The 23,451-nt window shown below is 43.4% G+C and overlaps 1 protein-coding gene across 1 annotated transcript in view; it reads left to right on the top strand.

Annotated features, from left to right (window-relative positions):
* Positions 1-23,451, top strand: part of TEDC1 (tubulin epsilon and delta complex 1) — a 201,375-nt gene that overhangs the window by 141,559 nt on the left and 36,365 nt on the right. Inside the window, exon 7 of the mRNA XM_082242892.1 lies at positions 18,585-18,785. Coding sequence (XP_082099018.1) covers positions 18,585-18,785 — 201 coding nt within the window. The remainder of the gene's footprint in view (positions 1-18,584; positions 18,786-23,451) is intronic.

The following is a 23,451-nucleotide window of genomic DNA, read 5'->3' as shown; positions in this document are numbered from 1 at the left end:
AGGTCTGCCAGGGCCGGTACCGCCAACCACGCCAAAAATCCCCATGCAGAGATAGTGTTGTGTGCCCTGCAGCACACCGCTATTCGGTACAGGCCGCCGCCATTTTTTTTGCTGGATTGCACGAGCCGCCATTTTGGCGTAGCCTCGTGTCTCCAGCATGGGGGCGGCCATGTTTGAGGTGATCCAAACACCTCGTGGAGCTAGGGGAGGCGCCGGAAGGCGTGCAGAGGGGCGGAGCCGCCTCCTTTCTTCCTGGGCAGCCAGCCAAAAGACTTCCTGTTTGTCAAGACAGCGCTGTAACCTGTTGCAGTTAAACTCTGAGCATCAAGTGGTGAGCCTGGGGGTCTCTCTCTCTCTCTCTCTCGATCGATAGGGATCCCTAGCAGGTAACACTAAGGGGCTTTTGTGGCGCTGGGGGTCTGTGGAAAAAAAAAAAAAAAGTTTTTTTATTTTTGAATTATATTATCCGGGAAGTTACTGGAATAATCATGGACCCTGCCACACAAATTCCCCCACCTGTTTCCCTCGAGGGGGCCACGGGACCCGCCGGTGCACAGAGTGTAGAGGCATTTACAGCAATTTTGGAGTCTATGGTTGCTCGGGTGGAGGCGGCCTGTCAGGGATGAGGGTCAAGGAAGCGACCCCCGCCTACCCCTATATTATCTGACACCTCTGACTCAGATTCAGAGATGGTCACTGCAGTTGCAGGTCCCTCTGCAAGGGCTGTTACCTCAGGTAAAGCTCCCTCAGACAGTGAGGAGGACGTTTCTTCTCCCGCTATAATTCAGGAAGAAGCATTGGTGGACGCACTAGTTGTGGCAGTGCAGGAAACCTTAAAACTTGAGGTTTTACCGGCAGAAGCAACTGATACAGAGATTCCTTTTGGTACTAACAAGCCCATCAAAACGGTGAAGGTTTTTCCTGTACCCAAGTGTGTTGGTAACAAGATTAAAGGAGAATGGGAGCATTCTAAACGTACCTTTACTATTTCCAAGCGTATTGCTAGACGCTATCCGTTTGAGGAATCCATCATTAAGAAATGGACGGTACCACCAGTGGTGGATCCACCTATTTCCAGGCTGAATAAAGCCACGGTTATCCCAGTGGAGGACACTTCGTCCTTTAAGGATCCGGTGGATCGAAAGATGGAAGCAGAGTCCCGCACCATCTTCTCTCTGATAGGGTCAGCATTTAGACCAGTAATTGTTATTGGTCTAGTTTCCCAGACACTTACGGAATGGGCGAGATTGGTACGCCAAGACCTTAGGGGAAAAGATATTCCCCAGGAAACATCTGATTTGATGGAACAGATTATACAAGGGCTACAGTTTATCTGTGACGCAGCCTTGGACACTACTCCCCTATTAGGGCATGCATCTATGTCAGCGGTAATCCTCAGACGTGTGCTGTGGTTAGAATGCTGGTCAGCTGACCTAGGTTCCAAAAAGACCTTGACGAATCTCCCCTTTCAGGGGAATCGTCTATTTGGGGCCACCCTAGATGAAATCATTAAGGATGCCACTGGGGGCAAGAGCACTTTTTTGCCACAGGCTGCTAAAGCTAAGGGACCTCGCAACAAGCGAGGACCTTTCTTTACCGCCCATAAAGGGTTCGCACGCCCGGCTGGAACAAGCGGGAAAGGCAAGACTCCTCCAGGAGGGTTCAAGAAAGGCTGGTCGGACAAACAGAGGACCAACTCAGCCAAACCCGAAGCAAAGGAGTACACAGCCTGAAGGTGCGCCCCCACCCGGTTTGAGGGTGGGGGGACGTTTTCACCGGTATTCAGGACATTAGATCGAGCATCAACTACTACTACCGGTGCGATTCTTCCCTTCCAACATTTAAGTACTACAGGGAGCGGTAGTCACCGTTCCCTGAATAGATCTTTTCCTTTACCTTTTCCTAAGATTAGTCCCGATACCTCACAGGAATCGGATCTGGTTGACCAGATAGGCCAAGTAGCCTCTAGTCGGGTGACTTCGGTCCCTGAGGTTCAACCAGAAAAGATCACCCTTCCTGATAGCAATCAGGTATCTGATAAATGTGTGGGAACAGAAAACGACCAGACTTTCTCGGATGGTCGGGGCCAGATAGCTCTAGGGACGCCTGGTTCAGATCCAGTCAGCACCAGTGGTCCTAGAAATTCTAGGCTGGCCTCGTCAAGCCGGCCTGGCCGACTTGGACAGGCTAGTCGCAGACGTTCCGTGGGAACTTCGTCTCAGGGAGTGTCTGTGGTCTCAAGGACCAATTTACCATCGTGCTTTACAGTCGCTGGTTTTAATGGCCTGGCCATTGAGACCCAAGTACTGAAGGACAGAGGTTTGTCAGCTTCAGTCATTCCTACCCTTATTAAAGCAAGGAAAGCGACTTCCAGCAAGGTCTATTATCACACATGGAAGACTTATATTGCATGGTGCGAATCTTTAGGATTTCCTCCACGTACCTATTCGGTGACTCGAATATTGGCTTTTTTGCAACAAGGGGTTGAGCAGAAGCTAGCCTTGAGCACCATCAAGGGTCAAGTTTCAGCATTAGCAATCTTCTTTCAGAAACCTTTAGCTACCAAGTCCTTGGTGCGGAATTTCATCCAGGGGGTGCGGCACCTGGCTCCACCAGTCCGCGCGCCCTTACCGCCCTGGGATCTTAATTTAGTTTTGTCGGTTCTACAGAAACCTCCCTTTGAAAACATCAGGGAGATTCCCTTGTTTACTTTATCCCAGAAGGTGGCCTTCTTGGTGGCTATCACTTCTGCTCGCAGGGTGTCAGAACTGGCTGCATTATCATGCCAGTCCCCATACCTAGTGATTCATAGGGATAAGGTAGTACTTCATCCTAAGCCATCCTTTCTTCCTAAGGTGGTTTCAGATTTTCATCTGAATGAAGATATTGTACTACCTTCCTTGTGTCCTCAGCCCAAGCATCATCGGGAACATGCGTTGCATTCCTTGGATGTGGTTCGGGCAATCAGAGTATACCTGAAAGCTACGGAATCATTCCGTAAGACGGATTCACTTTTTGTGATCACGGATGGCCCCAGAAAGGGTTTGCCTGCATCTGCCGCGACCATTGCCAAATGGATTAGACAGACGGTGGTACAGGCTTATTCTATCAAGGGTCAGAGTCCTCCGTTCCCTGTTAGGGCGCACTCCACTCGAGCGCTCAGTACTTCCTGGGCCTTTCGCCATCAGGCGTCAGTGGTCCAGGTATGTAAGGCGGCCACCTGGTCGTCGGTACATACCTTTACAAAATTCTATAAAATTGATGTGACGGCATCGGCGGATGCCTCATTTGGCCGCAAGGTTTTGCAGGCCGCAATTTGAGGAGACCGGTGGTCTACCTCGAGAGTTTTTTTCTGTTTGAAAAATTTCTTTTTTGTTGAGTCTCATCATTAAGGATGAGCATTGTAAACTTCTAGTTGGCACCGGTTGGGCCTTCTAGATTGGGATTTGATTTCCATTTTCCCACCCCTCATTTGTGATACTGCTCTGGGACGTCCCGAAGGTGCTGTATCACCGAGGACTACGTCTGTCAATGAGCGATAGAGAAAAATGGATTTTTGTAAAATCTTACCGTAAAATCCTTTTCTCTTAGCTCATTGACAGACGTAGTCCCAGCCCCTCTGTTTTGGAGTTGGGTTGGGTTAAAATCTCTAAAGACTGCTTTTTGACATAACTGATTTGCTGAGGCAGAGAGAGAGAGGATATACCCTCTGGGACTGCCCCTAGGGTGTGGCCAGAGCATTTTTAATTTCCTGTCTAGTCCTGCTCCTGTGGAGGCAACATAACCCGAAGGTGCTGTATCACCGAGGACTACGTCTGTCAATGAGCTAAGAGAAAAGGATTTTACGGTAAGATTTTACAAAAATCGATTTTTTTTTGCAAGATAACCTCATTTCTCATACTTCTTTCCACATAACAGATTATACCTTTAACACATCCACATATTCTTGGCTATTAATCAACTGCAAGGTTGAAAGGAACAAGGCCATAGCCACCAGGCCTGAAGTCTGACTGAAGCCTCATTCAGAATTTCCCAACACCCGCTAACTTGTATTGCCCTGCCCCCAGACGCTTTCATTATTGTACAGTGGCAAAAGTACTGGGCACCATGGCTTACTGTATGTAGCATAGAAAGCAGCCTACAACATGTAGTGCTCTCCATAGAATAGTGTATAAAGTGTGGCTGTCTGGCATATGCAAAGAAAAGTACATTGTACATAATTCAGCAATCCAAAGTATACCTACAAAGTAACAGAATACTTTAAAGATTGAGGATCCCTAAGAATCTATTTAATGAACTAGGCTACAAGTTGAGGGGGATCTCCAAGGTTGTTTTCTTTGGAATATTGCCTATGCCATGCGCTACACAGGAAAGGCATTAGGAACTTTGAGACCTGAATGCGTGGCAAAAGACCTGGTGTAAGAGAGAAGGAATTGGGTTTCTAGAACACTCGGCTGACTTTTTTTATGGGACACAACATATATGCTAACGATGGTTTGCTTCTGAGTGGAATGGTCTACTATGCTGGGGGAGAGGTTTGTGGGAATATTTGGGGAATATGTAAACCAGGATCGGTGGGGGGTAAAGAAATATAACAGGACAGACAAGTCAGACACTTATAGAGGGAGCTCTATGGCAAGTTATAAGGAGTTTTCCATGTTGCAAAAAACCATCAGCAATTGCAGTACCATTTGTACTGCAAAAAAAGATACACAAATCATTGGCACAACAAAAGATTATAGTGTTTGTTCTCCAATGCTAGAAATCTGCCAAGCAAAATAGGAGAGTTGGAAGCTTTGGTGCATATGATTTAATCGGTATTGCTAAATCTTGACTTTATTCTTCAAATGATTGGGCTTTTAATATATTTGGCTCTGCTGTTTCCGAGAGACGATGTAAAATTAAAAAGGTGTCAACATCTGTCTCCATATCAGAAATGATCTAAAAGTGCGTGTGACAGAGGTCCTTGTCGATGGAGAATTTGATGGTGCTCTGAGGCATTGGGTGGAGCTGCAAAATTTGTTATTGAAGTTTGTGCCTCCCTCCAGTATTAATAAGTGTATGGAGACTCAGCTCCTTGCACAGATAAAAATCGCAGCAAGGCTGGGACAATGGTAATGGAGATTTTAACTGCCCTGAAATTGTGAAATTGACAGCAGTAATGACACAGCTGGAACCATAAAGGGCAGAAATTTATAAACAATATACAGTATATTATAAGTCAATATTATTGTGCAATTTATAGAAGCCCCAACTAGAAACTATGCTCTGCTGGACATGGTTATTTCAAACCTTGCAGAGCTTTTTTAATGTTCATTAGTAGTAATCAGCATGGATTCATGAAAAATCATTCTTGCCAAACCAATCTATTAACCTTATATGATGAAGTGAGCTGCCACCTAGATAAAGGTAAGCCTGTGGATGTGGTGAACCTGGACTTCGCAAAGGCCTTTGACACCGTTCCCTACAAACGCTTACTGTTCAAACTAAGGAAGGTAGGTATGGACCATAAGGTGAGTACCTGGATAGAGAACTGGCTCCAGGGGAGGTTGCAAAGGGTGGTTATTAATGGGGAGTACTCAGATTGGGCGGGTGTGGAAAGCGGGGTCCCCCAGGGTTCTGTCCTGGGGCCAATCCTGTTTAATTTATTCATAAATGATCTAGAGGAGGGGATATCGAGTAAAATCTCAGTATTTGCGGATGATACTAAACTAAGCATGCCAATATCTTCTGTGCCGGATGTGGAAACCTTACAAGCGGACCTGAACAAAATTATGGGGTGGGCAACTACATGGCAGATGAGGTTCAATGTTGATAAATGTAAAGTAATGCACCTGGGTGCCAGAAACCAGAAAGCAAGCTACTCACTGAGGGGGGAACCTCTGGGTGAGTCTAGGATGGAAAAGGGCCTGGGGGTACTGGTAGATAACAGGCTTGGCAGTGGCATGCAATGCCAAGCCGCTGCAAGCAAAGCCAACAGAATACTGGGATGTATAAAAAAGGGGATTCACTCCAGAAATAAAGAGATTATTCTTCCACTCTACAAGACTCTGGTCCGGCCACATCTGGAGTATGCTGTCCAGTTCTGGGCACCGGTCCTCAGGAAGGACGTGCTGGAACTGGAGAACGTCCAGAGAAGGGCAACAAAAATAATTAGGGGAATGGAGGACATTAGCTATGAGGAAAGACTACAAGCACTGAACTTATTCTCTCTGGAGAAGAGACGATTGAGGGGGGATATGATATCAATGTACAAATATTGTACTGGAAACCCTAGCATATGGAAAAACCTATTCAGAGAAAGGAAATACAATAAGACGCGTGGCCACTCACTAAAACTAGAGGAAAGGCAGTTTAACCTTAAAATACGCAGGGGGTTCTTCACTGTAAGAGCAGTAAGGATGTGGAATTCTCTTCCGCAAACAGTCGTATCAGCAGGGAGCATTGAGAGTTTCAAAAAACTATTAGATGGGCACCTTAAAGACCACAACATACAGGGGTATACAATGTGTGGTTAACAGTAGACACACACACACACATCATAGGTTGAGCTGGATGGACTAATGTCTTTTTTCAACCTCACTAACTATGTAACTATGTAACATCTGGTTAGCAGTGACTATAACCTGTTTTAATTTAATGTAAGCTGAAAACAACAAGCACTTGTTGGAAAGATAAAAACATAATTTTAGGAGCTAATTTTCCAAGGCTGAAAGCTACTCTACAATACCGGGAGGTATGTCATAAAAGAACACTGAACAGAAATGGGAATGTTTCAAACTGACTGCATGCAAACACACTGCAAAATATACAGTATTCCCATAAGCAATATGTTTTAAATGGCTAAAGATAAAACCTATGTGTCTCACATCCAAAGTTAAAAACGCTATAAAGAATAAGAAAGCCACATATAAAAAAAAAATGAAGAAATGCTATTTTTTAAAAGTTACAAAAAATACAACGGATTATGTAAAAAGAAAATCAAGGCTGCACATTTTCTAAAGGAACAACAGGTTGCAAAAGAGAGCAGGCTAGCTCCTGTCCATTATGGGGATAGTATTAATATGGCCCCAAAATAATTCCAATGGCTCAAAAATGATTCAGAATAATGTACTTGTACCTATTTGTCCTTGAAAGAATTGAGCTCTGTTCTTTCAAAACCAACAGCTTCACTGATCAAACCTTCCCCCTTAACCCAACTTAAAAAAAAGCTGCTCTCACCCTTGTTTTATCACCAACTCAAAAAGAATAATCTGCAGTCTAAAAGCGTAGTGAGTGCTCTTTATTTCAGTAATTAAATTCAAAAAGTAAAACTCATACATTTTTAATAGATGCGTTACACAAGGAGTGATATATTGCAAGCATTTATTTTGTTTTATTTTTGATGATTGACTTACAGCTAGTGAAAACCCAAAATTCATTATCTCAGAAGATTTAAATATTCCATAAGACCAATAAAAAACGGATTTTCAATACAGAAATTTTGGCTTACTGAAAAGTATGTACAGTATAGTTTGCACTCAATACTTGATCGGGGCTCCTTTTGTATAAATTACTGCATCAGTGTGGCGCAGGGGCGGATCCAGAGTCTAATCTCGGGAGGGGCACTGTCATTTTTATTTTTTTTACTAGTAATGGCGGCGATCAGCGATTTTTAGCGGGACTGCGACATTGCAGCAGACAGATCGGACCCCTGACATTTTTGGGGGGACCAGTGACATTACAACAGTAATCAGTGCTAAAAATATGCACTGTCACTGTAATAATGACACTGGCAGGGAAGGCGTTAACCCAGGGGCGATCAAAGGGTTAAGTGTGAGCCTGGGGGGTGCTTTCTAACTGTGGGGGGGGGGCTTGTAATACCAACACAGAGACCTGTGTTCCTAAATAGGAGGAACACAGGAGCTCTGCAGTGATTCCTGAGACAACAACGGTCTGCTGCGTTTCCAACTGCAGACCGTCGTTCTCTCTTCACAGGAAGCGATTGCAGGTGCCCGGCGCCAATCGCGGCTGCTGGCCCTGTGCCTCAGCTTCCCCGCTGGCAAGTGGGCGCACGCCCCCAGGATCACTCCCGCACACCACCATACAGGTACGACGATTTGCGAGAACCTGCCGCCATATAACTGTGGCGGCTGGTCGGCAGGTGGTTAAAACAGTGACATTGTTTTAAAGTGTTCCATGCATCCCCATGCCCGCATGCCATTTATTTGTATTCTGACACATGGCTGCAGTGTCCTGATATGACATGCTGGTGCAGGTCCATGAAAGCACCCTGCATGCACACCTGGAAGCATGACATATTGGGACACAGTGGCTGTGTGTCTCAGTGGAAATAAAATGGGATGCCAGCACTGGGATAAATGCAACACTTTATGCATCCTAAAGCCATTAAATGACAGCCCTGCATGTTAGACTCATGTCTGCAGCACACACTGTGTATAGGAGGCAGGAAGATTGTTTTCACTGTCAGTCTATATCATCATTATCATCATGACAATCACACAATACAGGTGCTGTGTCTCAATGCATCTGTACTGTGTGATTATCATGATGATGATAGCATTTAGCTGCTGTATAATTCCTCATGGTGGCTGGCCAGCAGCAAGGACATGGCATAGGTGAAGGGGGATGGGTGTGTTACTGTACCTTTTTGGAGACAAATGAATTAATTGCAGTCTAGACGTTTTCCTTACTGCCCCTGTCTGCTGTGAAGATCTGTCCCTCTCAGTGTGTTCACACACACAGATGCACGCTGCTGTGTCTCAGGCTTCCCCCTCAGCCTGAGCCCGCCCTTTCTTTTGTGCACCCATTGGCTGCAGGAGTCAGGCAGTGATGAGGCTGCTGACTGATATCACTCCGCCTGGCCGGAACTTTCATTTTATTGTCGCAAAATGCGGCTCCTGGTGGTATTAATCCACCTGAGCAGGGGGAAAAAAAAAAAAAAACTCTCTCTATGAAACAGCATCCTGGGCCCCTCTGAACTGATGGGGCTTAGGGATTATATTTTAGGTCTCCTGGGAGCCAGGGAAGCAGAAATAAAGTACCTGCAGATGCATTTAGATAATGCCTCTGTAAACTTAAACCTGGTACTATTTTTCTCGGGGGGGGGGGGGGGCAATTGACTCGATGCCCCCCCCCCTGGATCCGCCACTGGTGTGGCGTTGGATGGAGATGATCAGCCTGTGGCACTGTTGAGGTGTTATGGAAGCCCAGCGGCCTTCAGCTCATATGCATTGTTGGGTTTGGTTTTTCTCATCTTCCTCTTCACAATACCCCACAGATTCTCGGGGTTTAGGTCAGGCGAGTTTGCTGACCAATCAAGCACAGTGATACCATAATCATTGAACCGGGTATTGGTACTTTTGGCAGTGTGGGCAGGTGGCAAGTCCTGCTGGAAAATTAAATTCACATCTCCATAAAGCTGGTCAGCAGAGGGGAAACATGAAGTGCTCTAGAATTTCTTAGTAGAGGGCTGTGCTGACTTTGGACTGATAAAACACAGTGGACTGTGTAAGCCATATTCATCAAAATGAAAAGAAAGAAATGCTTAAAATATTATCACTCTGTGTAGAACACATCTACACTGCTCAAAAAAATTAAAGGAACACTTTTTTTAATCAGAGTATAGCATCAGGTCAATTAAACTCCTAGGATATTGATCTGGTAAGTTAAGGTAGCAGAGGGGGTTGTTAATCAGTTTTAACTGCTTTGGTGTTAATGAAGCTAATAGGTTCACTAGATAGGCAATGATGAGACCACCCCCAAAACAGGAATGGTTTTACAGGTGGAGGCCACTGACATTTTTTTTCCCTACTCCTTTTTTTACTTTTTTTTTTCACTAGAGTCAGTGTCACTACTGGTAGCATGATGCGATACCTTGATGCTATAGAGCCTGCACAGGCAGTCCAACTCCTCCAGGATGGCACATCAATACGTGCCATTGCTAGGTTTGCTGTGTCTCCCAGCACAGTCTCAAGAGCATAGAGGAGATTCCAGGAGACAGGCAGTAACTCTAGGACAGGGATTCTCAAACTATGGCCCTCCAGCTGTTGCAGAACTACACATCCCATGAGGCATTGTAAAACTCTGACATTCATACACCTGACCAGGCATCATGGGAATTGTAGTTCCTAAACAACTGGAGGGCCATAGTTGGAAGACCCCTGCTCTTAGAGAGCTAGATGGGGTCGTAGAAGGTCCTTAATCCATTAGCAGGACCGGTTTCTGCTCCTTTGTGCAAGGAGGAACAGGGTGAGCACTGCCAGAGCCCTACAAAATGACCTCCAGCAGGCCACTGGTGTAAATGTCTCTAAACAAATCAGAAACAGACTTAATGAGGGTGGCCTGAGGGCCCGACATCCTCTACTGTGCCCTGTGCTCACTGCCTGGCACCGTGGAGCTTGATTGGTATTTGCCATTGAACACCAGAATTGGCAGGTCCTCCACTGGCGCCCTGTGCTTTTCACAGGTGAGAGCAGGTTCACCCTAAGCCTGTGTGAAAGGGTCTGGAGAAGCCGTGGAGAAAGTTATGCTGCCTTTGACATCATTCATTATGACCTGTTTGGTGATGGGTCAGTTATGGTCTGGGGAAGCATATCCATGGAGGGACGCACAGACCTCTACAGGCTACACAATGGCACCCTGACTGCCATTAGGTATCGGGATGAAATCCTTGGACCCATTGTCAGACCCTATGTTGGTGCACTGGGTCGTGGGTTTCTCCTGGTGCAGGACAGTGCTCGGTCTCATGTGGCCGAGAGTATGCAGCCAGTTCCTGCAGGATAAAGGAACTGATACCAATAAATGGCCCCCACGCTCTCCTGACCTAAATCCGATAGAACACCTCTGGGACATTATGTTTTGGTCCATGAATACAAGCACTTGGGGGCCATACAAACTACTGAGTACTATTTTGAGTTTCTGCAATAAAATTTCAGCAAAATGGACTAGCCTTTGATTTTTGGGGGTGTCTTTGAATTCAACCCTCTGTAGGCTGATCATTTTCATTTCCATCAAACAATGTGGCATCCTTTCATTCCAAACACACTACTCAGTCCATATCAGTATAAATATCCAGCATGAGATTTTTCCCCATTCAGATCTGACGTGTTCAGATCTACAGTGTTAATTCACATAAAAAACAACCCCCCCCCATTGGTAAACGAGACTTTGAAGGCAACCAAACATCAATCTCAGTAAAAAAACATATATTTATTCATTCACATTAAAATTCAGTAAATTGTTTTGTAGCAAAATGAAAAAAACATAAGCATATACAAATGAGTAAAAAGTTCACGTCTCAATCTGAGTAATCATCTGGATGAATTAAGTGTCTCGGTGTCTTCAATCTACCTGACGGGTTTCATGTTAAAGCTTTCTTCAGGGGTATTACAGATGGAGATACAAATGTTCAAACATTCATCAAAGATGATCGAGGTAGTGAAAGGCCGTGCTGGTCATAAAAAGAGAAAGGGAAGGATGTTATTGTCTCTGCCGAGATAATCGATGCAACGCTACCGTGGGGGGCTCATTGGAAGCTGATAATTGCGCCACACATCCCAAGCAACAATTTACTGCGGATTATAAGCTTAGACGATACAGAGAGATTTATCTTCTGGATGTCCGGACACTGTAAGCCCTCTTTTGTGAGGACCTCTTTTGTGGGAGTTTGATTGGGGCCCTGTGGTGTTGGTGCTTTTACATGGCGCTCCCAGCTCGACAGAAACAATAACCTCCTTCCCTTTCTATTTTTATGACTGGCACGGTCTTTCACTACCTTGATCATCTTTGATGAATGTTTAAACATTTGTATCTCAATCAGTAATACCCCTGAAGAAAGGTTTAACCTGAAACGCGTCGGGTAGATTGGAGATACTGAGATGTAAAGATACTGAAATCATCCACATGATTACTCAGAGCTGTGAACTTTTTAGTCTTACTTGCTTGTATATGCTTTTTAAGTTTTCATTTTGGTACAAAACAATTTACTGAATTTAATGTGAATGAATAAATATGTTTTTCCAGAGATTGATGTTTTGTTGCCTTCAAAGTCCCGTTTATCAATGGGGGTTGTTGGTTTTATTTATATATTATATATAAACAACTTCCATCAGTAAACTTATCCATAAGCATAGTAAATTTGAAATCACTTATTGATATGTAATGTATTCAATCAATGCAAAAAGAAAAAAAATGTGATCATGATGATAGAAAAGTGATAAATTCCTGTGCGCAAACAAGATTTCCCCAAGTCGCTTTAACATCCACCAAGTGAAACTAAATTATTCCTCCAATAACCAATTGTCAACTCATCCTAGTGTCTACTCCACAGCCTTTCACTACGTGCTTAAGCTCTTCCATACAGAGCAATTACACCCCCTTGCTGCCCAAACCAATTTTCAGCTTTCAGCGCTCACACTTTGGATGATAATTACTCATGCAACGCTGTACCCAATCAAATTTTTTATCATTATTTTCACACAAATAGAGCTTTCTTTTGGTAGTGTTTAATCACCACTGGGTTTTTTATTTTTTTGTGATATAAGTGAAAAAAGAGCGAAAATTTGGGGAAAAAAAACACATTTTGTTTTAGTTTATATTATAAAATTTTGCAAATAAGTAATTTTTTTTTCATAAACGTGGTCCAAAATGTATGCTACTACATATCTTTGGTAAAAATGACCCAAATTAGTGGTCATTAGTCTGTGTGAAAGTTAGAGTCTATAGTGCCAATCATTGCAAATTGATCACACCTAATCACACCTGATGTACCGATGGCCTATATCATTTCTTGAGGCCCTGAAATGTCAGGACAGTACAAATACCCCCCAAATTACCCCTTTTTGGAAAGTAGACATTCCAGGGTATTTAGTAAGAGGCATGGTGAGTTTTTTGAAGTTGTAATTTTTTCCCACAATTCTTGTTCTTGGGGAAAAAGAAGAAATCCTTCTTTTTTTTTTTTTTTTTTTTTTGTTACACAAAATTGTCATAATAACAAGTTATTTCTCACACACAGTATTTGCATACTTGCAATTACACCCCAAAATACATCCTGCTACTCCTGAGTATGGCGATACCACATGTGTGAGACTTTTACACAGCCTGGCCACATACAGAGGCACAACATGCAAGGAGCACCGTCTGGTGTTCTAGCAGCATAAATTACACATATAATTTCATTACAACCAATCACACTTTTGAAGGCCCTGGAACACCGGGACAAGGGAATTACCCACAAAATAACCCCATTTTAGAAAGCGGACACCTCAACGTAATCCTATGAGGCATAATGAGCCTTTTGAACATGTCATTTTTTTCCACAAGTTTTTGTAAAATGTGGAAAGAAAATAAAAACGCATTTTCTTCTTCTTTTTTTTTTTTTTTTTTTTTTTTTTTTTTTTTTTTTTACAAAGTTGTCAATTTAGAAGATATTTCTAACACATAGCATGTACATAGGAAGAGTAGCAGAATGTATTTTGTGGTGTTATTTTTGCTGAGTATAGCGATACCACATATGTGAGACTTTGTCACAGCATAGCCACATACAGAGGCCCAACATGCAAGGAGCACCGTCGTTTTTTTTCCCTATAGAATACAGTACATTTTGAAAAAAAAAAAAAAACACATGCTTTTCATAGTTTCTGTTATAAAATTTTGCAAACAAATAATCTTTCTTCATACATTAAGAGTCCATTCACACTGCCGCGACTTGTGAGGTGACTAGTTTGCCCTCAAGTCGCCCCAAGTCGCTTGACATAACAAAAGCAATGTTAATCAATAAGTGCCGTCTTAATTGGCACTACTGAAGTCGCTCCAACTTCAGAAAAGGGTCCTGTAATACTTTGAGGCGACTTGTATCCGACATGTCCCATAGACTTCAATAGGAGTCGCCTCCTTATCTTATTTGAAGCGACTTGTGATCCGACTTTCCATTAAAATGGTCCTGAACCAGAAAAAAAGATAATTTTTCTTAGAATTTTTAATAGCGCCGGGATGGGGCTCCGTTCCACCTGGGCGTTTTTGTTACAGGCGTTTATCGGGCTTTTTGTGGGCGTCTTTGGAGGCATGCATGACTTTTTTGGGATTTAGTGTCTGGGGGGTCTACAAAGTGTACCTATGAAGTTTCAGCTCTGTAGCATGTCCAGAACCAGAAAAAAATATAATTTTTCTTAGAATTTTTAGTAGCACAGGGATGGGGCTCTGCTCCACCTGGGAGTTTTTGTTGCAGGCGTTTATCGGGCATTTTTGGGTGTCTTTTGAGGCAGGCATGACATCTGAACTGTGTAGGGGTATATATACACATACACACATATTGGTGTGAAAGGAGCGGAACCCCATCCCTGCGCTAATGAAATTATTTGCAGGGATAGGGTTCCGCTCCTATCACACCTGTATGTGTGTGTGTGTGTATGTATGTATGTATGTGTGTGTGTATAGATACCCCTATACAGAAGTTCAAATGTCATGCCTGCTTCCAAAGACGCCCAAAAAATGCCCAATAAACGCCTGCAAAAAACGCCCAGGTGGCGCGGAGCCCCATCCCTGTGCTACTAAAAATTCTAAGAACAATAATCTTTTTTTCTGGTTCTGGACATGCTACAGAGCTGAAACTTAACAGGTACACTTTTTAGACCCCCCTTACACTAAATCCAAAAAAAGTCATGCCTGCCTCCAAAGACGCGCAAAAAATGCCAGATAAAACGCCTGCAACAAAAACGCCCAGGTGGAGCGGAGCCTCATCCCTGTGCTACTAAAAATTCTAATAAAAAGAATATTTTTTTCTGGTTCTGGACATGCTACAGAGCTGAGAAATCTCACTTTTTTTTTTTCAATAATTTTTTTCAATAATTGGCTCTCTATCAAAAACGACAATTTTTAAGAACTTTTTTTTGTGTGATTGAGCATGACCCAGAACCATCATATTCTGATTGGCCAAATACAAAGTCATCTATCATACAAGTCGCCCCTTATGAGGTGACTTTCTGGTCGCGGCATTGTGAATGGGGTCTTAGGCCAAAATGTATTCTGCTACATTTTTTTTGGTAAACCTAACCCAAATAGTGTATATTTTGTCTGTGTGAAGGTTTTAGTCACAAACTATGGTGTATACTCCATATATTTGGAAATTGGTCAGTCCTGATGAACTGATGGCCTATTTTATTTCTTTGAGGCCTTAAAATGGCAGGACAGTACAAATACTGTCAAATGACCCCTTTTTGCGAATTAGACAGACTGAAGTATTTAAGAGGTATGGCAAGTTTTTTTTGAAGGTGTACTTTTTTTTCCTCACATTTTTTTGTAAAATGAATTAATTATTTTTTAGGTTTTATCACAATTTTTTGTTTTTTAACTTGCTTTCACTTGTGCAGTACAGCATCACCAAGTGACTGATACTGATGACAGTATGTTTTAAAAAAATAAAATAAAATTTCAATTTTTAAAACCATTTTCTTCTTTTTTTTTACACATTTTTTTTACATTCTATCATCCGAGTAATTCAGTGTTGCCGAAATGACACTGTACTACTCTGGGGGTGATCAGGGATTTTTTTTTACTTATAACCATGGATTGCTTATAACCATGATGATAACTGTTATATGCAATAGTTAACTGTCATGAATGGCTTTCCATTCATGACCGCTTGCTTACTGTTGACATGCTGTTATTGGCTACAGCTAATCACATAGCACAGGGTGCTGTGATTGGCCCAGGTACCATGTAATAGCTGTGGGCCAATCACCGCATCACAATAGCATCCAAAATAGTCATGAATGGTAGCCATTCATAGCTATTTTGTTTGCATTGTAATCATGTGATTGCTTTGACCGATTACATTGATCCAATAGTACCCCAGGCACTCACAGCAGCCAGGTATCGCACGCCGTGATCCGCTGTGTCTATCAGAAACAGCAGTTATGGGATCGCTCTACAATTACTGTGAGCGGGTCAGCTACTGGTTAACCACTTGCCGACCGCTCACTGAGCTGGTACTGCGGCAAAGTGACTCGATATTGTCCAGCGACGTAGACCTACGTCGCTGGACTCCTCTTCTTGTGGGCTGCGCACGCGCGCCTCCGAAGGCTCGCTCTCACTGTATTCAGTCACAGCGGGAGTCGGGCCAGAGTAGGAGCAGGGGTGATCACCGCCGCTCTTCCCCGATCGTCGGGGATCGAGTGTGGAGATCCGCCCGCTTGTGTAAACAAAGCGGGCGGATCTCCTAAGTGACAAACAGTGACAGATTGCAGGATTCAGCATAGCTGAACCTGCGATCTGTGCCTGTGTCACTCGGTCCCCTCCCCCCACACACGTTAGTAAGCACCAGGCATACATTAACCCCTTGATCACCAATAAAAGTTAACCCCTTCCCTGCCAGTGTCATTTTTACAGTAACAGTGCATATATATAGCACTAATTACTATAGTAATGTCACTGGTACCCCCAAAAATGTCAGTCAAGGGTCCGATCTGTCCGCCACAATGTCGCAGTCCCGCAAAAAAAATCGCAGATCGCCGCCATTACTAGTTAATAAAAAAAACATTAAAAATGACATAAATTTCCCGTAGTTAGTAGCTGCGATAATTTTTGCGCAAACCAATCAAAATACGCTTATTGCTATTTTTTTTACCAAAAATATGTAGCAGAAAACAAATTGGCCTAAAATGTTAAAAAATTTTGATTTTTACATTTTTTGGGGGAGAATTTCATATAAAAAAAATGTGAAAAATATTGTTATTTTTTCAAAATTGACGCTTTTTTTTTTTGTATATAGCGCAAAAAGTAAAAATCGCACAGGTGATCAAATACCACCAAAAGAAAGCTCTATTTGTGGGGAAACAAAAAGGACATACATTTGATTTGGGTATAACATTGCACGACCGCGCAATTGTCCGTTAAAGTAGCGCAGTGCCGAATCTCAAAATATGCCCTGGTCAGGAATGGGGTCAAAACTTCCGGTCTTAAAGCGGTTAAAAATACGCTCATTGAGAATTTTTTTGTCAAAGACATGTAGCTAAATACATTTTGGCCTAAATATATGACAAAAATTGAATATATTGGATATTTTTTAACTGTCAAAGTAGAAAAATATTGTTATTTTTTCAAAATTGTCGCATTTTTTTTATTAATATTGCCAAAAATGAAAAGCGCAGAGGTGATCAAATACCACCAAAAGAAAGCTCTGTTTGTGGGAAAAAAAAGGACGTAAATTTTGTTTGGGTACGGCGTTGCATGACAGTGCAATTGTCAGTTAAAGTCGCACAGTGCCGAATCGCAAAAAGTGGCCTGGACGTACAGCAGGAAAATCCTCCGGTGGTAAAGTGGTTAACGAGCACCATGGTAAAAAAGAAACCTAGTGGCATGCAATTCTGGGGTCTAGAGAAGGTTAGTAAGTCACAGAGGGGCAGCACTTATCTTAGATAATTAAATTCGAATAATCCAGCGCTTGCAGATCAAAACAGGTGCTTGTATAACATAATGTGATAAAAAAAAAAAAAAAAACAGGAAGAGCAAAAACAAAGTCTTTCCAAAGATCTCGTATAAAGTGCTCGGATTTTCAAATTCCAATTCACAACACCAGATACAAGCATGTTTGACCCCCAAACTGAAAAGTTGAGTATCCATTTTCTCTGGTGAGTGGGGATACGAGAGAGGAGTGTGGCACACTTCACAGTTTATATGAAGCACTTTAGCACCTTTTATATGGAATTTGGAGCACCAAGCACTTTATATGAAATCTTTGGAAAGACTTTGATTTTGTTTTTCATGTTTTTTTTTTGTTTTTTTTTGTTTTTTTATCACATTATGTTCTATCAGTACATGTTTTGATCTGCAAGCACTGTATTAGTTTAATTGCATTTTTTGAGGGGATTTAGCACTGGGTGGACAGCAGCTGCAGAAATTTGGGATACACATAGCGCAGAAATGTATGTTTTTAATACATTAGATAATTAAAGTGTTACTAAACCTAAGAAGTAACTCACCCTAGCTCCACCACACTGGGAAAATAAAGAGCTAAGTGTCTGTGCTCAGGCTGAACGTCCAAACCAAATGTTATATGAATAAAGCCGGCACACGAAAAGTCTTCTTCCAAGTAAAAAGCTTTATTCCAACATGGATAGCGGTGACAACATGACAGATGCTGACGCGTTTCGGCTTTACGCCTTCCTCATAGCAATTTACTAAACCTAAGAGCCTGCATTCACTATATCTGTTCTCCTACAGTACACAGAACATGGAAAGGCAATTATTTTAGTAAATCTAAACTGCAGGGGGTAGGTCTAATGCTATAATAATCCTGCCTTAGAGGAGCTCAACCACTGCCGGTCTCCTGTAACACAAAAACAAGTAATCAACGTGTTATAAACTGGATCAGGTGCTTCTTGAAGCTTACAACAGTTTCACTGTATACTTTAAAAAAGTGTACAAAAAAAAAGGGATTGTATACCGTACACAAATAAAGAACCACATATTGTTTATTAGTAGCTACATAAATATGGACATTAGTATTTAGCATAATTCAAAGTAGGTTGTATGTTTGTAAATGCTGTAACAGGCAGTTTGTTTTTTTTTTTATACATCCCTAACAGGAAACAGTCTTTCAGTCTGCTTCGGAAGATGAATGCATTACCTCGGCTCAAAATGAGATCAGCTTATACACATCTTTTCAAAGCGAATTTAAGCCTCGGAGCAATGTTATTAATATAAAGACGTTGCATAAATCGTTCTCTGATGTGCATAATCAGTTCCATCAACTAGTTAAACACCAGAAGCTTACATGGCATGAACAGGTATGTCTTTGATGGCTGATGCAGTGGAAGTTTTTAATAATACAAACATTTCAAGTGAACCTGATCTGGCTATAAAATGTTTCTAATGTAACAATCGTGCGATCAGCTTGTGTGGTGCCCAGAAGGACATGTGTGTTGGTATACTGACCTTCTAGAACAGTGGTGGTCAACTTGGAAATTATAGAGGGCATCAAATGTGTGCCACACAATAGCACATTTTCTTCAAAATCCAAAAATTTGTCTGTCAGGGATCTTGTACAGCAAATGCTAATTTCCGTGTAGCAGGTACTCATTCTTATGCGCATATGCAGGATCATGAGCATAGAAGCCTAAAAGTATGTGTGCGCACACATCCACAGATCATGGCGCCCAGCGGCCTATTTAAACCAAGAGTCTGCCTGGCCTCAGTGCTGAATTGACTTCAGCTCTGGTTGCTGTGTTCCTGGTTCTTGAAAGTCTGCTTACCTTGTTCCTCACCTGGTTATGCCTGACAACCTCTCTTGGATCACCCCTGCCTGTTTTGTCTGCTGCTAACTTGTGTTACTGACCTCGGCTTGGATCTCTGACCACGTCTCTGCCTCCTGACCTGGTACTTTGCTGCCAGCATGTTACGGACTTTTGCCTGTTTCTGATACTGAATAGGATACTTTATCCTGACCCTGCACCTGTCTCCCTAGCTGCTGCTGAACATAGCTTGTGACCAGACTCCATATTACCACTGAAAGGACTCAACTCATTACACCAGCTTCCTGGCACCTGCGCCCTTCCACTGCCCTAGCAGTCCCTGTCTCCACTACTAGGGGTGCTTGGACTGAAATTGCTCAAGAAGCCTCCCTCATCATCTCGGGCTCCACAGTCAGGTACACGACCGTCTTGCTGCATTTTTTTAACCACTTCAGACCTGGAAGGTTTACCCCCCTTCATGACAAGGCCATTTTTGCGATAGGACACTGCATTACTTTAACTGACAATTGCGCTGTTGTGCGACACTGTACCTGAATAAAATGTTCTTTATTCCCCAAATAGAGCTTTCTTTTGGTGGTATTTAATCCCCTCTGCGGTGTTTATTTTTTGCGCTATAAACAAAAAAGACCTATAAAAAAAAATGTTTTACTTTCTATAAAACACACCCAATAAAAAAAAAAAAAAAAAATCGAATTTCTTTATCAGTTTAGGCCAATATGTATTCTGCTACCTGTTTTTATAAGCGTGTATTGATTGGTTTGCGCAGATGTTATTGCATCAACACACTATGGAAAAGCTTTTTATATATATAAATATATATATATACTTTTTTTATTTTATTTACTAGTAATGGCGACAATTAGCGATTTTTTTTGGCGGGACTACGACCAGTGATACAGTGGTACAGATAGCTACAGTGATCAGTGCTAAAAAAAAACAATGCACGGTCACTGTACTAATGTCACTGGCAGAGATGGGGTTAACATTAGGGGCGATCAAAGGGTTAAATGTGCTCCTTGGGAGTGCTTTCTAACTGTGTGGGGGGTGCTTTGGCTGTAAAAAAAGAGATCCATGTTCCTGCTTAGCAGAAACACAAGATCTCTGTATTCCCTACTAGCAGAATGGCGATCTGCCTTGTTTACAAAGGCAGATCACCGTTCGGCCTCTCTCGTGAACAATCGGCGGGTCCTGGAGGACATCGGGTCTGATTGGCTCAAATTGTGTACAATCGCAGCGGGAGCTGGTCGCCAGTGGCGTGCATGCATGCCCCAGACCTGGAAGAGCAAAACTACGTACCTGGACGTGATTTCGCACAGGAGAGCCACGGCCATGCAGTGTATATAAACGTGGGGCGGTTGACAAGTGGTTAAGCATATCGCAGTGGACAATGAAGAAGTTGAGTACAATAACCCCCAGCATTGTTGTCAGTGGACTCAATAACAACCTTCAACACTGGTGTCAGTGGGGGCAATGACTCCTCGTGCTGTTGTCAGTGCTATTAACCCCCCTCCGACATTGGTAGTCAGTGGCTGTGAAAGTTAACACTACCCCTTTCCCCCACATTAGTGGTCATGGCGGGAAATTTTGAAATATCGTACCCCCTCTTACACTGGTGGTCACTTGCAGTGAAGGGTAACCCTGCCACCCCCCCCCCCTTTCTTCTACATTGGGGGTCACCAGCATTGAAATTTAACCCCCATCCTCCTCTCGATTGGTTGTAATGAGTAGTGAATTTTAAGCCCCATTCCTTTAATTGTTGGACAGTGGTAGTGAAAGTTAACACCCATCCTCCCACTGCATTGGATTGGTGATTACTGGCAGAGAAATTTTCATCACACTCGCCCACGCCTCTCTCTATCCCAGTCTGGGTCTTTTCTTGTGCTATGGGTGGAAATAACTCTGTCCCCATGAAAGTGTTTCAGTGTCAGGTGCTGGAACACAGAGAGCATTTCAGTGCCAGACTGCCTGCTGCCACTCTGCTTCTGTATGGTGCCCAATAGCCGTGGGAATCCAGAGACCCTAGCATTGGCCCTAATGTCACAATAACCTCTGCTCAAGTTGAGACTAAAGGATAAGTTCACCTTTTAACCACTTGCTGACCGCGCTAGAGCAAAATGACAGCAACAATGCTGTCGGCCAGTTCTGGGAGGGCGCACATTGCAATCGCTATGTCCTCCAGAAACCGCTGATCACAGATTAGGGTAAAGAGCCTACCACAGTTACCACATGATCAGCTGTGTCTAATTACAGCTGCTCACAATGTAAACACACTTGTCGGTTATCGGCATTCCTTTCCTCCCATTGTCAGTGTGAGGAGAGAGCCAGTAACAGCTAGTGTGAAAGGGGACATGGACACTGATTATCAGTGCTGCCTATTAGTGCCCATCAGTGCTGCCTATATCATCGCAGCCTTATTAGTGTCTCCCATCAGTGCTGCCTATTGGTACCCATCAGTGCAGCCTCATCAGGGAACATCAGTGAAGGAGAAAAATTACTTGTTTGCAAAATTTTATACCAGAAACTAAAAAAAAAAAGTTTTTTTTTTTTGTTTTTTTCAAATTGTTCGATTTGTTTAGCAAAAAGTAAAAAAACCCAGTGGCGATTAAATACCACCAAGAGCAAGCTCTATTTGTGTGAAAAAAAAATAAAAAATTTTACAGTGCCTTAAAAAAATATTTAGACCCCTTTAAAATGTTCCACATTTTGTCATGTTAAAACCAAAAACCTAAAGGTACGGTATTTCTCTTCGTTCATTGACTGACACAGCTCCGGAATCTTCTTGACCATTGGGTTATGCTGCCCCCTACAGGAGTAGGACACTAGCCAGGAAAAAGCTTTACCACGCCTATGCGGCAGTCACAGGGGATATACTCCCACTTCCTGCTATAGGCACTCAGTTTTTTTTTTGTCTGCCTAGTCAGGAGTAAGGACATAGTTCCTTGCTGTGATCCCTGGTCCTAGCATTTTTTTTCCTTTTTTAAAATTAAATTTTTATTTATTTTTATTATTATTTTCTCTTCCTGTGAGAACTACAATCAACTACTGGACTGGGCGATGGACTGGATATTCTAGATCCTTATGGTCATCCCAGTCCGGCCTGCGAGCATGACCCAACCTCAGCTTCGTGCTAGGTCGGCCGTGACCTAGCCCCACTGGACGGGGGCTGGCTGGCGAGTTAAACATCTCGTGAGGACGCATAGACCTGGTCAGGACGTGAGTCGCAGCGTACCTCTGGCCTGCAACACCCCTATTCAGATGGTGCAGTGGTCTGTCTGTGTGGTAAGCAGTGTCCCTCCTTCCCCCCGGTGACCTTTTGGGGCGGATGTGGGCCCCTCCCTGGGATGGTCGTGCGGCCACCATTGGGGGGGCGGCCTAAGTGAGTTTATCTTAAGCCCCTAACTCTCCCCCTGGGCACCTGCCGAACTTTGGATCTCTGCAATTGTGGCTGGGCCGCGACCTGCTGGGCCATATGGTCAGCCGGGCGCCTCCCTTGAAGTGGGTGGTAGCAGCCACTATTGTGTGGGCCAGGATACTCTGCCCACGTCACCGCGAGCGCCCCCCCCCCCTCAAGGGGTCTATGTCCTATTATGTTCTCTATGGAGGGCGACCCCCTTGCTTTTTTGCAGGGTTTATTAGGTGGTCCTTTTGTGGACCTTTGGCCAACGTCTCCTTGCGGGATTGTGGTCAGCAGCCTGCCCTGCTTATGTTTTCAGGGTGAGCTTAGTGTATAGTTCGAGTGCTCTGATAGTGAGGATGATCCTCTTCTACTGCAGCTGCGCATGAAACTTTAAACATGTAGGATTCAGCTGCTGCTGCATCAGAGTTGCCAGTCCCCTTTGGTGCCCGCAGATCCTCTAAAGCTGCAAAGGTATTTTCTTTTCATGCCTACTGTGACAAAATTGTTGCGGGTCAGAGATAGAGGAGTCTCTGTTGAACATGTGGTGGACTCTCAGGTCTCCAGGCTGAATAAATCCACCTTAATTCCGGTGGAGGTGTCTCTGGTTTTAAAAGATCCTTTTGACAGGAGTGCCGTGACTTTTGTCCGCCACATGTTTGCTGTGGCCGGTTTGGTCCTTAGGCCGGTGTTCACCATAGCATTGGTGTCCCTGACTTTCACGAGTGGGCAAAGCTTTTGCTCCAGGATCTGAATGGGGAACCGCTTTCCCCTCCCCTTGCGGGGCTGGCGGACTAGTTGGTCCAA

The sequence above is a fragment of the Pelophylax lessonae genome, assembly GCF_965119305.1.
Source record: "Pelophylax lessonae genome assembly, chromosome: 13".
In the NCBI taxonomy this organism is placed as follows: Eukaryota; Metazoa; Chordata; class Amphibia; order Anura; family Ranidae; genus Pelophylax; species Pelophylax lessonae.
The sequence above is the reverse complement of the archived record's forward strand: the minus strand, read 5'-3'. Positions and strand labels throughout refer to the sequence as shown.